The sequence below is a fragment of the Phaseolus vulgaris genome, chromosome 8, assembly GCF_000499845.2.
Source record: "Phaseolus vulgaris cultivar G19833 chromosome 8, P. vulgaris v2.0, whole genome shotgun sequence".
NCBI lineage: Eukaryota > Viridiplantae > Streptophyta > Magnoliopsida > Fabales > Fabaceae > Phaseolus > Phaseolus vulgaris.
In genome coordinates, this window is record NC_023752.2 from 11,073,717 (window position 1) to 11,092,531 (window position 18,815).

At 51.4% G+C, this 18,815-nt stretch overlaps 1 protein-coding gene across 1 annotated transcript; it reads right to left on the minus strand.

Annotated features, from left to right (window-relative positions):
- Positions 1-8,376: 8,376 nt before the first annotated feature.
- On the minus strand, positions 8,377-9,087 carry LOC137824561 (uncharacterized). Its single transcript, XM_068630228.1, has one exon. The coding sequence runs from the start codon at positions 9,085-9,087 to the stop codon at positions 8,377-8,379; it is 711 nt and encodes a 236-aa protein (XP_068486329.1).
- Positions 9,088-18,815: the final 9,728 nt, after the last annotated feature.

Consider the following 18,815-nt stretch of genomic DNA (forward strand, 5'->3'; position numbering starts at 1 on the left):
TGAGTCTTTAATGGTGGGGTGTCGGTCATCTTGGGTAGGGAGACCGAGACACGTCATGGGGTCGATCGTTAATGGTAGGGTATCGGTCGGCCTCCTCTGGGCGCATGACTATTGGGCTTCCCGAGGTGTGATGTGACCTTCGGCGGTGTGATGTGACATGACGTGCATTGATGAGGGGTTTTTCGGGGGGAAGCGTTGTGGATCGTTGGAACCAAGAGATCTAACAGTTGAGATTGATCCAATGTTTCGAATTCCGAGGCCCTTGGGCCCTATAAATAGTGGTCCCAACAGTGCCGAGACGTTGTGCTTTTCATTTGTGAGTTTGTCTGATAGCCGAGCATTTTCTCGCTCATTGCTCTGAGAACCGAGTGATCTCTCGCCCTCAATCTCGCCTCTCTCTCTTTTTTGTAAGGTTAGTTATGTCGACCCTGTCTCGGCCTACGTCTTCTTCTTCCGGTCACCCATCTTCTCCCCTCGGTCGCCCCTTTCCTCCCCTTTAACAATCTTCTCCTCCTCCTCTTCTTCTTCTTCTTCATCATCTACCACCGACTCCTTGTCGGTCGGGGTGGCCGAGGCGCCACCCCAGGTAGAGGTCATAATGGGGGACGATCCGGCCAATGCCATTGACCGGTCGGACTCTCCCCCGACGGCCATTCCTATGGTGGACCTTAGCTAGGTAGACCCTAAGGTAGTTGAGATATTGTCCAACTATAACACCGAGGCTGCTGTGATCGAATTCTTGGACAAGCACCCGGTTTAAAGGCAGGTGGGCATTCTCGCTACTTTAGCGTTTTGCCCTGTGAGCCCACCAAGAGGGTGTGCTTGGGGCGATCAGGCACTGGTCCCCCTTTCTTTTATATGTATACGTGCCTTTTTTCAGACCTCCATGTGTCTCTTCCCTTTGATGAGTTCACGAAGGGCATCCTTCGGGCGCTCAATGTGACTCCCACCCATATTCATCAAAACACCTAGGCGTCCCTTCAAACCTTTCGCCTATTGTGTGATGTAATGTGCCTGTCGTGTGATGTAACGCCTCTCACTCCGCCCAAAAGGCCTATTGGCACTCGTTGGTCGGTCGGTCGTGGAGCGTGTTATTTGACTCTTTCGCCGTCTCTTATAAGAGGTTTAAAGAGAGGTTTGTGAGGGTCATTGTTCGGTCAGAGGCGACGACCCTTTTTTTTATGAGTCCGGTCGGTCGAGGTTTCTCCTCTACTGGACTCGTAAGCCTTGTGACTTCAAGGTCTGGCTGAGGTCGATAGAGGGCGCCGATGAGCTGGAGGTCCTCTCGCTCTTTGATGCCTTCTCGAGGAAGCTTCCATGCCAGAGGCTGATCGGTGCCTATGCCAAGTCGGCGTGATGGGCGGTCGTAAGGGGTATGGGTCTTTGTTTATACTTTTTTCGGTCGATCATTTCGTTGTTTCGGTCGGTCTTACAGCGCTTCTAACACTTGTTTGTTTTTTGTTTTATTTTGCAAATATCATGGTGCAAGAACGACCGACTGCTGTGAGCGCTCTTGACAAGCACAGACAGCGAGCGGCCGAGCAAAAGGGTCGTTGTAGCATCGAAGTGATGCATGCGCACAAGGGCTCGACGTCCCGACCCTTCCCAGAAATCCAAAAAACGCCCAAGAGATGGTGGGAACGTTGCCACCACCACCCGTTCCCCTGGGTCCATGCCAACACCTCCCCTGGCTCGCCCTCGCCTAGGTGGGTGGAGAACGTGGTCGGGCCCCCTAAGGCTGGTGCTAGGGCTTCACCATCGCCCCTCGATCTTCTAAGGGGTGGCCTCCAATTTACGTTAAGAGTTTGCGTGGCCTTCCCTGAGGAGACTCGGGAGTCGATCCGAGGCGTCTCCCCCTCGGACTTGCTCAGGAACGGTTTGGAGCTGATGTGTCGCTCGATCGTCCTTGTCGAGCACGGATTCAAGGCCGAGACTGACGTGCCGAGGATGTGTCTCGGTTGGAGCATCAGCTGGTTGAGGCCTCTAAGGACCTAAAGCAGTCTTTGGCTACTAACAATGAGCTCTCGGCCCAACAAGATATTGCTGAGGCGAGGCAGCATTTGGCGGAGGAGAAGGCCGAAGCGCTGAGAGCAGCAACTGAGATTGTCGAGCTGAAGCAGATGGTTGAGGAGAGAGATGAGAAACTCTCGTCCTCGGCCTCTGAAATGGTCGACCTTCGAGCTGCAAAGGACGAGGCTGAGGCTGAGCTCGACCAGAACTACGAAGACTCGAAGGAGCTATTGAAGCAATGATTTGACTGAGCCGTGTGCCAAACCCACGTGCTTTATGGGGGGCCACCGGCCATTGGTGGCTTTGACCTCGATTATTAGGTTTACCAGGGTCGGTTGGTGGCGAGTCCTGAGGTGGCTGCTTTGGCCGCACAAGAGGTTGGGTCGGTCGAGGCCGAGGAGGGAGAATGCATTTAAGTTAATCCATAGTAGGTTAGCCTTTGGCCGAGGTGTGGCCTTCTCTTGTTTTCATATTTTCTCTCTACTCCGAGGTCCGGGTGTGGCCTCCCCTTTTGCGATTATCAATGTATCGCCCTTCCTTTTTGTATCTAATAAGAATTTTCACAAGTTAAAATGTTGGTCTTTAATTGTTTGGGCGGTCGGCCATTAACTATGAGTGCATAATCGAACAGGTAAAATGGGTGGTCGGCCATTAGTTGTGATTGCGTTAATCGAACAAGTTGAATGGTCAGTCGACCATTAATTGTGATTGACGTTAATCGAACAAGTTGGGCGGTCGGCCATTAACTGTGATTGTTTAATCGAACAAGTTGAAATGGGCGATCGACCATTAACTGTGATTGCGTTATTCGAACAAGTTAATATGGGCGGTCGACCATTAATTGTGATTTTTTTTGTGCCAAGTTACGATGTTAACTTCGGTGTGTATCGATCGGTCTCAGCAGGGTTGTGCCGGATAGGGCTTCATCCAGACCGAGCCGAGTGTAAGGTGTTGGCAGGGTATGCCAGTTAAGGCTTCCTGCAGACCAAACCTGGTTGATCGGTCTCGGCAAGGTATGCTGGTTAAGGCTTCATCAAGACCAAATCTGGTTGATCGGTCTCGGCAGGGTATGCCGGTTAAGGCTTCACCCAGACCAAACCTAGTTGATCGATCTCGGTAGGGTATGCCGGTTAGGGCTATATCCAGACCAAGCCGAGAGAGGTGTTGGCAGGGTATGCCAGTTAAGGCTTCTTCCAAACCAAACCTGGTTGATCGGTCTCGGCAGGGTATGCCGGTTAGGGCTTCATCTTGACCGAGCCGAGGGGTTACGGGAGAACAGTACTAGTACTTTGATGAAAACGCCTCATCAAAACTCCCTGGTAGGGTGAGGAAAAAGTGCGTGACTTTATTAAATTCATATGTAATAAAACTTGAGGTGCGTGACATTCCACGTCCTCGGTACAATTTTGCCCGAAAGCCACTCTAAGTGACAATCTCCCCCCTTTGCGACTTCTCATACTCGAAAAGGTCCCTCCTAGTTGGACGAGAACTTCCCTTCGTTTTTTCTCGCATTGGTGCGCATTCTCCAAACAAGGTCTCCCTTCTGGAAGCTCTTCGGCCAGACTTTTGTGTTGTATCTCCTTGATGCCCGGATCTTGCAAGCGGCCTCCCGAATTCAGGTTTTGTCACGAAACTCACTTACCAAATCAAGGTTGGTCGCTAGGCTTTCCTCGTTTAGGGTGAGGTCGAACATTTGTCTTCATATTGTGGGTTCGGCCACCTCGACTGGGATCATGGCCTCGACCCCATATGTCAGGTTGTAGGGTGTCTCCTGCGTGGTAGTCTGGGGGGTGCATCTGTACGCCCAGAGTACTTATATCAGCTCCTCGGTCCATCGACCTTTTGCCTTGCCCAGGCGTTTTATCAGCTCATTGAGTATGACCTTGTTTGCGGCCTCGGCCTGCCCGTTAGTTTGTGGGTGTTCGACCGAGGCCGTAGCAGACTTGATGCCCAGATTGTCATAGAAGGATTGCAGACCTCGGTCAATAAACTGTCGACCATTATTAGTGATTATCGTGTGGGGGGCGCCGAATCGGCAAACAATGATTCTCCATACGAAATTTTGCACATTTTTGGTAGAGATGGATGCAATGGGTTCGTCCTCGATCCATTTGGTAAAGTAGTCGACTCCCATGAGGAGGAACTTGGTCTGCCCTTTTAATGGCACAAAGGGACCGATGATGTCCATCCCTCAGATGGTGAACGACCATGGGAAGATGATACTGTGTTGCTCTTCCGTCCTTCTGTGATGGAGAGGGTCAAACTCTTGACACTTGGCACATTTCTTCACGTACTCGGCACAGTCACCCTGGACGGTCGGCCAGTAGTAGCCGGCCCGCAGGACCTTAGCGGCCATCGTCCTCGCCCTAGAGTGGTTTCCGCAGATTCCCTCGTGAATCTCAATCAAAATGTACTCGACCCGTTTGCTGGTGATGCATTTCAGTAGGAGGGTCGAGTATCCTCTTCGGTACAAGTCTTTGTTCATCATGGTGTATCGGGAACACTGTTGTTTCATTGACTTTTCTTGCTCTAGCTTACAGGTGTCGTCCTTCATCTACTGGATGATGGGTGTCATCCAGTTATCGGTCTCAGCCTCGACCTCGTCTATTGCAAGACATTCGGTCTCGAACACACTGGGGTGCCTTAGCCATATCTGTATGATTGATCTCTGGTGGCTCTTCTTCTTGATGACCTACAACTTAGACAAGATGTCAGCCCTTTTGTTGTCCTCCCTCGGTATGTGTTCCAAGGGTGCTTTGTTAACCCGAGCGATACTGTTTTGGGCGGCATGGTAGTAACATTGTAGTAGAGGCTCCTTCACCTCGAACTCTCCCTTGATTTGGCCGACCATAACCTGGGACTCGCTCTTAAACACAACTTCGCACGCTCCCATGTCGTAGGCTAAGTTCAGAACATCGAGCAAGGCCTCGTACTCGGCCTGGTTGTTGGTCACCCGGAACCCGAACTGGAGTGCTTGCTCCAGGAGGAGGTCCTCCAGCCCTTCCAGGACGACTCCCGCTCCACAGGCCGTTTTGTTTGGCGAGCCGTCCACATAGAGCGTGCACCTGCCTGAGAGGATGGGTAGTGGTGTCAGTTCGGGCCGACAAGTCGGCCAAGCACTGAGATTTGATGGAACCCCTCGGTTCATAATGTATGTCGAACTCGGACAGTTCGACCGACCAGTCTATCATTCTCCCTTACAAGGTCTGGCTTAGATAAAATTTTAAAAATGGGATAGTCGGTCCTTACAATTATTAAGTGGTTTTGGAAGTAGGGGTGCATCTGTCTTGCTGTGAGGACTAAGGCGAGAGCCACCTTCTCAATCATCTGGTATCTCGTCTCGGTCGTGTGGAAGGTTCGGATGACAAAGTATACCGACCATTCCTCGCCCTCGGCCTCTTGCACCAAAGCAACACTGACTGCTTCCTTCGAGACCGCCAGATACACCAGGATTAGGTGGTCGGGTCTCGGCTTTTGGATGACAACTGGGGATGTCAGAAACTCCTTGAACTGTTTGAAGATTTCTTCAGATTGATTGTCCCAGCTGATTTTTGTGGCCTTCCGAAGCAGTTGAACCATGGGTCTCGTCTTCTCGGCCTGATGGGGGATGAACCTGGAGATGGCAGTCAGGCGCCCTAGGAGTTGTTGTACCTCCATGATGTTCTTCGGACTTCTCATGGCAAGTATGGCTTGGCCTTTGTCGGGGTTGGCCTCTATTCCCCGGTGGGTGAGCATGAAGCCCATAAACTTCCCTCCCTCAACCCCAAATGTACAATTCTCAGGGTTGAGCTTCATGTTGACCCCCCTGAGGGCCTTGAACACCTCGTCGAGGTCCTTCAGATGTTGTTCGAAAGAGTTGGACTTTACGACTATGTCGTCCACATATACCTCTACCGCCTGGCCGATTAGGCCTTTAAAGATTTTGTCCATGAGGTGTTGGTAGGTCACCCTTGTGTTCTTGAGGCCAAACGGCATGACCTCGTAGTAGTAGTTGGCGTCGACCGTCATGAAGGACGTCTTCTCCTTGTCCCTCGGGTGCATGCTTATCTGGTTATAGCCAGAGTAAGCGTCCAGAAAGCTCAGAATTTTATGGTCGACCGCCCCATCCACTAGGCGATCGATATTTGGGAGGGGATAGGTATCCTTTGGGCATGCGTTGTTGAGGTCTCTATAGCCGACGCACATCCTCCAGCTGTCGTTCGGTTTGGTGACCATGACGACATTGGCCAATCAAGTCGTGTATCGGGCCTCCCGTATGAATCCGGCCGACAGAAGCTTCTCGGATTCTCCCTTCGCTGCTAGGTGTTTTTCATCGCCTAGATCCCTCTTCTTCTGGGAGATCGGTCAGGCTTCTTTGAATATCGACAGTCGATGGGTGATGACGTCAGGGCTCACCCCCGGCATGTCGGTCATTGTCCATGCGAACATGTCCATATTCTTCTTTAGCGCTACGTCCATGATCTCGGCTTCGGCAGCGGCCATGGCCGTCCCTACAGTAGTGTTGTGTTCTTCGTCTAGGAGGGGTACTCTCCTCAACTCTTCTCTTGCCTCCAATCTATCCTCGGTCGCCCGGGGATCGAGATCTACCAACGCGACGGTTGGCTCGACTGACATTGGTCGAGCCCTCCCTGGGTGAGCGGTCCATTTGGGAGAACTTTCTCTTGGGTGAGGTGTCGTACCTTAAGGGTTCCACCCGGAGGCTTTCGGCATAGCACTCTCGTGCTTCCTTCTGGTCCACATGGATCGTAACAATGTCCCACGTCTTCGAAGGGAACTTCATTGCCAGGTGAGGGGTCGATACTATGGCCATCAGCCTGTTGACCGAGGAGGATGTTGTAGGAGGTATTGGCATCGATGACCAGATACAGGATCTTTATAGTCTTGGTGTTCTTCCCCTCGCTAAAGGTGGTGTAAAGCTCAATGTTTCTTTCGGGCGTTGTTGGTGCTCCCTCTCCCGGCGAAGCCGCCAGCTATGGTTTTGATAACTTCTCAGTTACCTCTTCTGTCGGTCCTAGGCTGTCGGTCGTCTCTGTGATCTTGGTCATTTCGACCGCGCTATGGTGACCTTGTTCGCCTAGGGGGTTCCGCTCGGTGGGGTGGGTCTCGGCCGTTCCTGACGAATCGGCGGAGGTGCCCAACCTGGATAAGTTCCTCGATCTTATCCTTCAGAGCCTGACACTCCTCGGTCGAGTGCCTGCTGTTTTGATGGTACCGACACTGCTTCCTTCGGTCGACATTATTTGGGCTGGCCACTTTCCTTGGAGGAGGGATCAACTCGGCGTTGAAAGCCTCGTTGATGGAGATCAAGCTCAATAGGACATGGAGGCCAATCAACAAGATCAAGAAGAGGTAGAGGCACAAATGGAGGACGCCCGTGGGGGTCAAAGCCCACCTCAAAGGATTACAAGAAGCATGTTCAAAGCTTTGGGAGCTAGGGGACATTTATTTTCTCTTTTTGTAATTTCTTTAGCTGAAGGTGCTTAGAGGGAAACATTAGAAACCTCTTTTGTTTTAGCATCTTTTAGGCTTTAGTTAGGAGCTTTAGGAGGGGGGGTGTATTAGTAGATAGGTGTAGGAGTAGAATAGGAGGTGCCAAAGTGAAGGAAAGAGTCACACCTTCCTCATGCATGGTTTAGGCGCCGGTTTTAGCTAGCTTTAGGAGGGAAATTTGAATTGTTTTAGCTTGCATTTTCAGCACCTTAGGCTATAAATAGAGGTGCTCTCTTTGTAAAATTCAGATTGGAATTAATCTAAGAAAACTCTACTCAAATTTTGAGTGATCATTGGAGAGCTTTTGAGCCTTCTTCTCTAGTCTTATCTTGATGGATCCATGGAGTCCTCAAGTGGCGGCAGCAACTCTTATCTAGGAGCATTCCACACTTCTAGTGGCGAGATCATCCAACATCCTTCCATCTTCATGAGCAATTCTTCTCTCCTTCCTTTCTCCTCTTTCAATTGTTTTGTTAGCTTGTGTTCTTGAGTTTTGGTTTGGTGTTCTTGCTGTTTTTATAAGTTTTTGGTTCGGCAGTTTTATAATTCTGTCCATTCATCTTGTTCCTTTGTTTTTCTAGCTCTTTTGTTCGGTTCAATTCTTTCCTTAAGTAATATGTTCGGTGCAATTGCTTTTTCTTCCACCTTATTCGGTTCAATTTGACTATAATTGGTTCATCCAAATGAGTTTGGGATTTGGTACTAGTTTTTGGTGAGTTCTTGTCTTAGAACAATGATCCAACTCTAAGAAAAGTGCCTCTATAATGTCCAACTCAAGGTGATTCCTAAGAAGGTCAAGAACCTTTCTCTATATGGCTAGTGGAATCACATCACTCGTCTAGAATTCTTCCCCTCTCGGCCGTCAGGGGTGTGTATCTAGAGAACCGGATTGGTCGGTCCCGGTTGTCTCTGCGTCGGTCGTTCCTTTGACTCGGTCGGCCTTGGAGGTCTATCTCCACTGGCCTCGGCACGGGCTTGGTTACAGAACTCTCTGATTTCTTCCAGCTGCATGTACTTAGCAGCTCTCTTTCTCAGCTCGTCCAGGCTATCGGCCGGTTGCATGCACAGGTTGTCAGCAAAGGCCCCTGGAAGTAGAGTTGTCAACATGTGATGCATGGCAACGTTCGGGCTCAGATTCTGGATGCTCATTGCCACCTTGCTGAACCTGTCAACAAAGGTTCTCAAGGACTCTCCCTTCACTTGGCGGATGCCCACCAGGGCGATGGATGTCAGGTGGCGCGGCCGACTGGTGGCGAACTGGGTCTCAAACTTCGCCACAAGTGTGGCAAAGCTGTCAATGGAGTTGGCTGAGAGCTTGGTGAACCAACTAAGGGTTGCTCCCTTCAAAGACGTAGGAAACACTCGGCATAACACTGCGTCATCCGAGGTGTAGAGACACATGTGGGTAGTGTATGCATCAATATGCTCGTCCGGGTCGGTAGACCCGTCATATCGGTCTCGGTTGAAACCCTTCCACTTGTCTGGTAGTGGGACTTCAATGATAGTGTTGGTAAAAGGATGTCGGCAGGTCGAGTCGGTCGTAACGGTCGTCTGAGCGGACCTGACCCAACATGACTTGTCGTCCATCTCGATCTCTCGGGGAGGGACTCTCTCTCTCGCCCTTTCGGGTGGCCCTAGGTTGGGAGGAGAGGTGTAGGACCTGCCGAGCTTCATTTTCATCTCTTCGTTCTCCCTGTGGAGAACCTGCAGCTGCTGCTCCTTCTTTTGAGCAGTCTCCTCGGTCTTTCTCTTCCAGTTTTCTATGCAAGTAACGCATGTCCCTCTAGCTATACATATCACAATGCTTCTATTATTCCTAAAAAGAAATTAAATAAAAATACTTAAAGATAACTTTTTTTTATTAGTAAGAAGTACTAAAATTAAATAGACCCACTTCACGGGTGGTTTAACCCTTATACAGAGTAGTGAGATCAAAGAGTATCCTTCTATATACATATCAAACCACAATATAACCTCCTACTGTCTACCCAACACTACGAACTAAATTAGAAATAGAAATATCAAGGTTCAACCACAACTCTTCTACCCTTGCTGTCATTCTTCTCATCATTTTATTCTCTAGTAAACTCAATTTTCATGATTCAAGAATATACTATGATTTCAACAATACATTGATGAATGGAATTAGGGTGAAAACTAAATCTATCAAAATTTTATTCAAATAAAAACTTATTACTCTATTTTATTTTCGAAATACTTTTAAAAAAGATAAATATGAGAAATTAAAACATTTCTTAAATTAATGTGATTTTTTAAATATTAATAGGTGAAAGTCAAGGTCAAAGTCAACGTCAGGGGTCAAAGTCAACATAAGGCGTCGCCTAGGTGAAGAGACGCCAAGTGCCAGCGTCGCCAAGAGGAAGCGTCGCCAAGGTCAAGGCGTCGCCTAGTTAAGGCATCGCCCGGTTATGGCGTCGCCCAACTAGGGCGTCGCCAAGGTCAAATGTCACAAAGGCAAGGCGATCCCAGGGTGGCTCCCCGATACCCATGGGTAGGAAAGACCATGGAGGGAGCGACGCCGTGGGAAGGCCTCAAATCCCGATAATCCAGGGTAGTAATAAAGAGAAGAGAAAGGTGGCTTCAAGGCCATAGTGATAGCGCCAGTGTAGGGCAGCCTGACTCATGAAGTGCCCTTGCCGCCCTAGAGACGCCCTTGGGATAGATACGACTCAAGAGGAGGGTCACGCCAAGGGTAGCCAGGTGCAGGGCACGAGAGGAAGGCAGATACGCTCTCAAAGTGAGTGACTAGATGTTTGGGGGCATGAGTTGGCACCCAAAAAGTCACCTATAGCGCAGATGCACTCCCAGGTAGGAGGACTCACACGAGGAGATACCCTCAGATGGGGTCACGGCGCTGTGAGGCCCTCCACGTGTACAGCAGCCAGGTCAGAATAGAAAACGCCATTTGGTCAGGTACAAGGTAATTAAAGTTATTTAATACAGTTTCCGTTTCGAGTGTTTAAGGTACTATAAATGCTCCCAAGCGTTTTAAACGTCTTAAATGCGCTACGTTTTATAATTAAATGCGCTTTAAGGCGCTTTGAATGGGGGGTAGCTTAAATAGCGCTTTGAATGTTGGAAACGGGGTTCGAACTTTTGGCTAATTTTCCAGAAACACTCTAGTTGCTTGCTTGAGCCTTGAGGTTACGCACAAGGGACTAGGGGAGGATTTTGGCCAGAACGAGAAAATAGACACTAGACACAGTTTCCTTTTTATCACTTTCAGAGTGCCATACACGTTGCTCCGATACGGAGGTGCATAGTTTTTGGTGTTTCTTGCTGGCTGAATTGAGCGTCGGAGTGCAAACGGCCGCTAGGGCGCCCTTTTGTCCTTCTTTGCACGAATCCACAGGTAACCAGTGGGGAGGAGTCCCTAGCTGACGGTTGAGGTCGCGCGCGAAGACGTCCCAGGTCAACCGGACGGAACATTTGGCGCCCACTGTGGGGTACATATAAAACATTGGTCCCATCACAAGTTTGAAAAGATCTTTCAAGTCACGATAATGTCTGAGAAAACAGTGAGGAATGGCCACCACTAGACGAGGAACCGCACGCGCTGCGGGAGAAGAAATGTCCATGCAGCAGGTCCTGGAGATAATGTGGGGACTGCAGGATGATATGGCGGATTCGAAGATAGAACAAGAACGCATGCAGGCGGATCTCGACGCCTCGCATGTGAGGAACAAAGAGCTCCGTCGCGTTAATGAGGAGTTGCGCCAGGGTCTGAGGAACAACCAGGGGCAACGCGAGCACGAAGAGACGGAGCATATCACCCCACCAAGGGAGTTTTCCACTCCCTTCTCGCAGGAGATCCTAGATGCGGCGATCCCTAACACCTTCGCAGGGCCCAAGGCGATTTTCACTGGAATGGAGGACCCTGAGGCGCATCTCACGGCGTTCCACACACAAATGGTGTTAGTAGGCGGCTCTGACGCCGCAAGATGCAAGCTCTTCATGAGCACTTTGACAGGAATGGCCATGGATTGGTTTATCAGCCTTCCTAACGGCCATATCACCTCTTTTCAGCAGCTGTCACAGTTGTTCAGAGAGCAATACCTGGCGAACAGGGCCCCGCCGCCAGTCTCCTACAATCTGTTTGATGTGAAGCAATACCAAGGGGAGAGTTTGAAGGAGTATATCAGCCGTTTCGGGGCCCAAGTGGTAAAAGTGGGCACGTCGGAGGAGCCCATGATTGTGTATGCCTTCAGGAAAGGCGTGTGTCCCGGACCTTTTTGCGAATCTATTTTTCGCAATCGCCCAAGGACTTTTGCCGAAATACGGCGTCGGGCAGTGGAACATATCGCCTCCGAAGGAGAGGTGTGCGAGAAGCGAACCAGCGTTGTGCCCTCCCGCCCGAGGGCGCACACGCGGGTTCAACCCGTCAGGGTCAACGAGACAACGACGGGAAGGAAGAAGTCAGAGGGGAGAGGCCCCTATGAAGCCAGAAAACCCCAGCCTCGGGGTCCAGCAGGGGGCGATCGCCCGGCTAGGGAGAGGGCAAGGCCGGCGAGATACAACTTTGTAGTGGAGTTGAAGGACCTGATCGCCGTGCCTAATATAGCTGAGAGGTTGAGGCGACCGGCGAAAACTGACAAGGTGTTAGGGCCACGGAAAGACTCTTGGTGCGAGTTCCACGAGGCCTTTGGCCATTACATTGACAACTGTCTCTCGTTGGGTTACCAGCTTGATGAGCTGGTGAGAAGCGGGTTTCTGAAGGATTACATTGCAGAACCCGCCGCGACCGTCACTCTGCCGGCGCCAACAGAGGAGCAAGCACACGAGATGCCCGTTCTCGGCGAGGTTCACACCATTGCTGGAGGTTTTTCCGGCGGAGGACCCACCGCCTCCCAGCGAAAGAAATACACGAGGGGGGTCAACTCGATCGAAGAGAGGATCTCAGGTGCCGCATGACAATGACCCCGTGGTCATTTCGGTTGTCACGGCTGGAAGAAAGGTGCACAGGGTTCTTGTCGACCAGGGAAGTTCAGCAGACGTCATGTTCTGGTCGACATTCAACAAGTTACGGTTGTCTCCCGACCTTTTGAGGCCCTACACAGGATGCCTATATGGGTTTGCGGATAACCAGGTGGAAGTCCGAGGCTACCTGGAGTTGAGGACTACGTTCACGGATGGAGAAGCCTCGCGTACCGAAAGCATCCGGTACTTGGTCGTAAATGCCAACTCCGCCTACAACATTTTGTTGGGCAGACCGACGTTGAATAGGCTGAACGCAGTAGCCTCCACGCGCCATATGAAGATGAAGCTGCCGGACCTCAGCGGCAAGGTGATAGTCATCAAGTCGGATCAGGAGGAGGCACGGAAGTGTTATGAAAACAGCCTGAAAACGAAGAAAAGCGTGTTCATGGTGTTTGAGCTTCCGCCCAGTGTGGACACATCAATGATTGAGGCGACGCCCGCCGGGGCAACGCCTGACAAGGCCACACCCGTGAGGGCGACGCCCGAGGTAGATACACTCATGAAGGAGGGACCTGACGACACGACGCCCGTGGAAGAGGCGGCGCCCGTTCAGGATAATAGCAGGGATCAACAGGCGACTAATGCCGTGGAGAGGGAGATTGGCGGCAAAACGTTTAAGTTAGGGCGTTTGCTGAGCCAAGAAGAGCAGGAGGGGGTGGCAGAGGTGATTTCACGCCACTTGGATGCCTTCGCATGGTCTGCCTCGGATATGCCCGGCATCGACCCGGATTTCCTATGTCATCACCTCAGCAAGGACGCCACGGTCCGCCCCGTGCACCAAAGAAGGATAAAGTTTAACGAAGAGAGGCAGCTGGTGGTAAAGGAGGAAACGCAGAAGCTGCTGAGTGCTGGCCACATCAGGGAGATTCAATACCCTGAGTGGCTAGCCAACGTTGTCTTGGTGAAGAAGGCGAATGGGAAGTGGAGGATGTGCGTGGACTTCACGGACTTAAATAAGGCGTGCCCAAAGGACTCGTACCCACTACCCAGCATTGACGCGTTGGTGGATAGTGCATCCGGCTGCAAGGTGCTAAGCTTCCTGGATGCATTCTCGGGATACAACCAGATCAAAATGCACCCGAGAGATGAGAGCAAAACTGCATTCATGACAGAGACTTGCAGTTACTGTTACAAGGTGATGCCCTTTGGGCTGAAAAACGCAGGCGCCACCTACCAAAGGCTGATGGATAAGGTCCTAGCCCCCATGTTAGGAAGGAATGTATACGCCTACGTGGACGACATGGTAGTGGCGTCGCAGGATAGGGCACAGCACATGGCGGACCTAGAGGAGATGTTCGTCACTATATCCAAATATCGCCTCAAACTAAACCCTGAGAAGTGTGTCTTCGGGGTAGAGGCCGGTAAGTTCCTAGGTTTCATGCTCGCGGAGAGGGGAATAGAGGCGAACCCCGACAAATGCGCAGCGATTATCGCCATGCGAAGCCCGACGTCAGTAAAGGAAGTGCAGCAGCTGATGAGGCGGATGGCGGCGCTCTCAAGGTTTGTTTCCGCCGGGGGAGAGAAGGGGCACCCATATTTCCAGTGCCTCAAGAGAAATAGTCGCTTTGCATGGACTGACGAATGCAAAGCGACTTTCATTAAGTTGAAAGAATACCTGGCGACGCCATCGGTCCTTTGCAAACCGGTAACAGGCGTGCCCCTCCGGCTGTACTTCACGGTGACAGAGCGGGCTATCAACTCTGTGCTGGTCCAGGAGCAGGACCAAAGTCAAAAGCCCATCTATTTCGTGAGCAAGGCATTACAAGGTGCGGAGACGAGATACCAGGCGCTGGAGAAGGCAGCGTTAGCAGTGGTATTTTCAGCCAGGAGGCTCTGTCATTACTTCCACAACTTTACGGTGGTAGTGATGACAAACCTCCCTATACAGAAGGTGCTGCAGAAGCCTGTCGTGGCTGGAAGAATGGTGCGCTGGGCGGTGGAGTTGTCAGAATTCGACATCCAGTATGAGCCTAGAGGATCCATCAAAGGGCAAGTGTATGCAGATTTTGTGGCAGAACTCTCGCCCGGAGGTGAACAAGAGGTGGAGGTGGGCTCACAGTGGTTGCTCTCGGTTGATGGCTCTTCCAACCAACAAGGGAGTGGTGCGGGAATAGTCTTGGAGGGACCCAATGGCGGGCTGATTGAGCAAGCTCTGTGTTTCGCCTTTAAGGCAAGTAATAATCAGGCTGAATACGAAGCTCTGATCGCAAGAATGCTTCTGGCCAAGGAGATGGGCGCGCAGAACCTCTTGGTGAAAAGCGATTCACAGTTGATTACTGGGCAGGTGTCGGGTGAGTTCCAGGCGAAAGACCCGCAGATGGCGGCGTATCTGAAATACGTCCAACTATTGAAGGGAGCATTTAACGCTCTTGAGCTGATACATGTCCCAAGGGAGCAGAATGCCAGAGCCGACCTGCTTGCCAAGCTGGCCAGCTCAGGCAAGGGGGGTAGACAGAGGACAGTGATCCAAAGACGTTCAAAGCTCCGCGTAAATTCGTGGAAGATAACAGGGTGGATGTCCTCCAGATCTCTACATCAAGAGGGAGTCCAAGGAGCCATCGCTCTTTGACCCAAGATACGCTGAAGACGCCCCGCATCAGCACATACGCGGACACGCCCGAAGAAGGAAGGCAGATGCAGGTATGTGCCCTAGCCGAAGGAGACACCTGGATGACGCCATACAGGCGGTACCTGGCGGACGGGGCTCTCCCAGTGGAGCCTGAAGAGGGTAAGAAGGTCAAGAGAAATGCCGCAAGATACACTCTGGTGGACGGAGTGTTGTTCAGGCACGGGTTCACTCACCCTATTTTAACGTGCGTAAGTGGTGACGAGTGTACCAGAATAATGGCGAAGCTCCACGAAGGCATTTGCGGGAGCCACGTAGGGGGAAGGTCCTTAGCCTCCAAGGTGATACGCGCAGGCTTCTTCTGGCCAACGGTAAAAGAGGATTGCGCGCGACATGCCCAGCGCTGCAAGCAATGTCAAAAGCACGCTGACTGGCACAAGGCGCCGCCAGAAGAGCTGCGATCCATACACAGCCCGTGGCCTTTTCATACCTGGGGGATTGACATCCTAGGTCCGTTCCCACTGGCGATAAGGCAGATGAAGTACTTGATCGTTGCCATCGAGTACTTTACCAAGAGGATAGAGGCGGAGCCCGTGGCCCAGATCACTGCGCACAAGGTGCAACACTTTGTGTGGAAGAACATTGTGTGCCGTTTTGGCGTACCTAGGCGGCTGATATCCGATAATGGAACCCAGTTCGCCAGTCAGCAGTTGAGAAACCTGTGTGCTGAGGTAGGCATCAAGCAAGTGTTCGCATCAGTCGAACACCCCCGGACTAACGGGCAAGTAGAGTCAGCAAACAGAGTTTTGCTGAGGGGACTAAAAAGAAGGCTAGAGAAGGCCAAAGGGGCGTGGGCGGAGGAAGTACCAAGGATCGTATGGGCATACCATACCACGCCCCAATCTTCTACCATGGAGACGCCTTTCAGTTTGGTGTATGGGTCGGATGCGATGATCCCGGTAGAAATACACGAAAGCTCGCCACGTTTTCAAAACTTTGTGGTTGAGGAATCCAACGAAGAAAGGCGGGTGAACCTGGATCTACCAGACGAAGCCAGGGAGGAAGCCAGAATAAAAGCCCAAGCGGTAAAGAGAAGAGTAGAGCGACAATATAGCTCTAAGGTAAAGCCACAACAGTTTCAGATTGGTAACCTAGTTATGAGGAAAGCCCACCCATACGAGCTGGAGAATAAGCTGTCTCCCAAGTGGACCGGACCCTTCAGAGTTACCGAGGCTAAGGGCAACGGTTCGTACAACCTAGAGACCTTGGAGGGGGGTCCCATCCCGCGCAGTTGGAATGCAGCCAACTTGAAGTTTTATTTTAGTTGACTTATGTAAGCAGCGATGTAACAGTCTTGTTAAAGGGGACGCTCTTTTTCCCTTTCCGGGGTTTTTTAATGAGGTCACCCAAATAAAAGAAAAAACAAGTTTGAGAAAACCTTGCCTTGGTTTTTAGTCTTTATCTTTTCCCCGTTTGAAGCGGCGATAGGCGTCACCAAGAAAGAAAGCGTCGCCAAGAAGAAAGGCGTCGCCAAGAAAGAGGGCGTCGCCAAGAGAAAGCGTCGCCAAGAAGAAAGCGTCGCCAAGGTAGAAGGCGTCGCCCAAGCGCAGTCACCGCTAAGAAACATGACGGAGGAAAAACGCACAGTATATGAGGTGTGTGCAAAAGTAAAGCGGCGTTACGGAAACATGGTATAGTAGAATTAAATTTACAAGTAGTGTTCGAGATAAATGGGAGTAATGCGAATAGGGCAAACATTACAAGCCCTGTGCTCATACAAAAAACACAAACGAACCACTCTTCAGTGGCCGCCGGAGTCAGCACGGGAGGAAGACGAAGCCCCGCTCTCAGTCCGCAGAGCCCGGGTAAGTTGTGACCTCCGCTCTTGGTTTATCTTCGAACCTACACCAAGGGAGATGAACGTGTCAGAGACACCGTGAAGCAAAACTCACACAGTTAGAAAGCACCAAAGGCGGAAGTTTCTAGGGCAGTGACTCATACATATATACTTCTCTAGGGTTCCGGCGTTGAACTCCAAACTGATCAAGGTGGCGGAGTCGAAACCTCCCGCCTCAGCAAGGATCCGGCAAACCACCTGGTCATTCGGGGCTAGCTTCTTGAAGGGTTTGGATTTGAGGGCCCTCGTCTCCCTCACCCAGTACAGTGGAAAACCATCTAGGGCGGAGGGAACGAGATCAGAGCAACAGATTTTGAAGAACCTGCCCTTCCACCCAGTGAAGGAGTTTTGGAAAGGGGTCAGCAGAACCCTGCCAGGAACGTTACTGAGGGTCACCCAGAGGTTATTCCTTTGCCTCTTCACCTCAAAGAAGTGAAGAAAGATATCAACCGAGGGTGCACAACCCAGAAAACCAAAAAGGATGTCAAAAGCCTTGACGAAAGCCTAGCTATTAGGATATAACTGGGCCGGAACAACATTGATCTCTGTCAGCAGTTCCCTCTCAAACCTGGAGAAGGGCAGGCGCACGCCGATGGTCTTGAAAACCACCTGATAGAAATAAAAGAAGGGGACCCCGTCGTTGGCCCGTTCGTCTCCGCATACTGGCTCCCCTAAAGTGCAAGGGAGCACAACAATATCGTCGTCGTGCCTCTTCGCGAAGGCACGGTGATCATAGGAGCATGGATCCCCTTTGTGTTCCCTTATGGCCCGGGTAGAAAGCAAGCACGAGCACTCGTCAAGGAGCTCGCTCGAGGCCCAGGTATACAGGTCCTTGGGGTTAACCCTGGGGGGAGGAACACGAGAAGACATGCCTGAACAGAATCTGGGAGGTTTGGAGGAGAGTGGCCTGCTGGTAACGCAAGGGTAAAACGCTGGTTGGAACGAACACTAGAAGAACTCTTCGCGAGAAGAGAAAGGGTGCAGGTAGGCTACGAAAAGCGCAGAAATGATGAGGACAGGTTCAAGATTTTGAAGAGCTAAATATTGCGGTTAGAGCGCCAAAGGACGCAAATGGAAGTGTTGCAGTTATAGCGCCAAACGACGCAAAGGGATGCACCATGCGATCGAGCCACGTGGCAGAGGATGGGAGGATGACCCTGGCACCACTGGTTAACACTCAGAAAACGTCGTATCGACAGAATGCCCGAGGGTACGATACGCCGTCGAGAGCGGGTTAGAGGCACAGAAAATGTCAGGACCAAGTCAAGTGGCTGACCTTCCCATCAGCCATACGAGAAGCGCCACGTGGATAGCACAGGCGAAACCTTGAGCTCTTCGCTATCCCCAGGCGTCGACCAGGGCCAAGGTTAAAGTCAATGCCAAGGTAAAGTTAACGCCCTAGGCCTCGCCAGGGAGGGCGCGAAAGGCGACGCCAGCATGAGACGTTGCGGGCGTCGCCAATCCAATTATCAGCAGTGTCACCTCCCCGATACCCACAGGTAGGAAAGACTGTGGAGGGAGATGAAATCGAAGAAGTCGAAACTAGTTACTAGCGACGTCGCCTCCCCGATACCCACAGGTAGGAAAGACTGTGGAGGGAGACGAGATCGCCAAACGCCAGTGAACCGCTGGCAGGATTGTTCCCCGACACCCATGGGAAGGAAAGACCATGGAGGGAACGACCCCCTGGAGGGCTCCGAGCTTTCCCAGCACTGGGCGTTTTTAGACACCCTGGGGACGATACGGCGCTGCTGTAGCACGCCTCTCCTTAGGCGTGGGCGCCGGGCACCAAGAATCAAGGGACAGATCGCTTTGGTGTCTGGGACACCCTATGGGCGATACGACTCCGTTAGG

Excerpts from the sequence above, each read along its gene's own strand:
- LOC137824561 (XM_068630228.1), bottom strand. The coding sequence starts at position 9,087 with ATGGACGACAAGTCATGTTGGGTCAGGTCCGCTCAGACGACCGTTACG.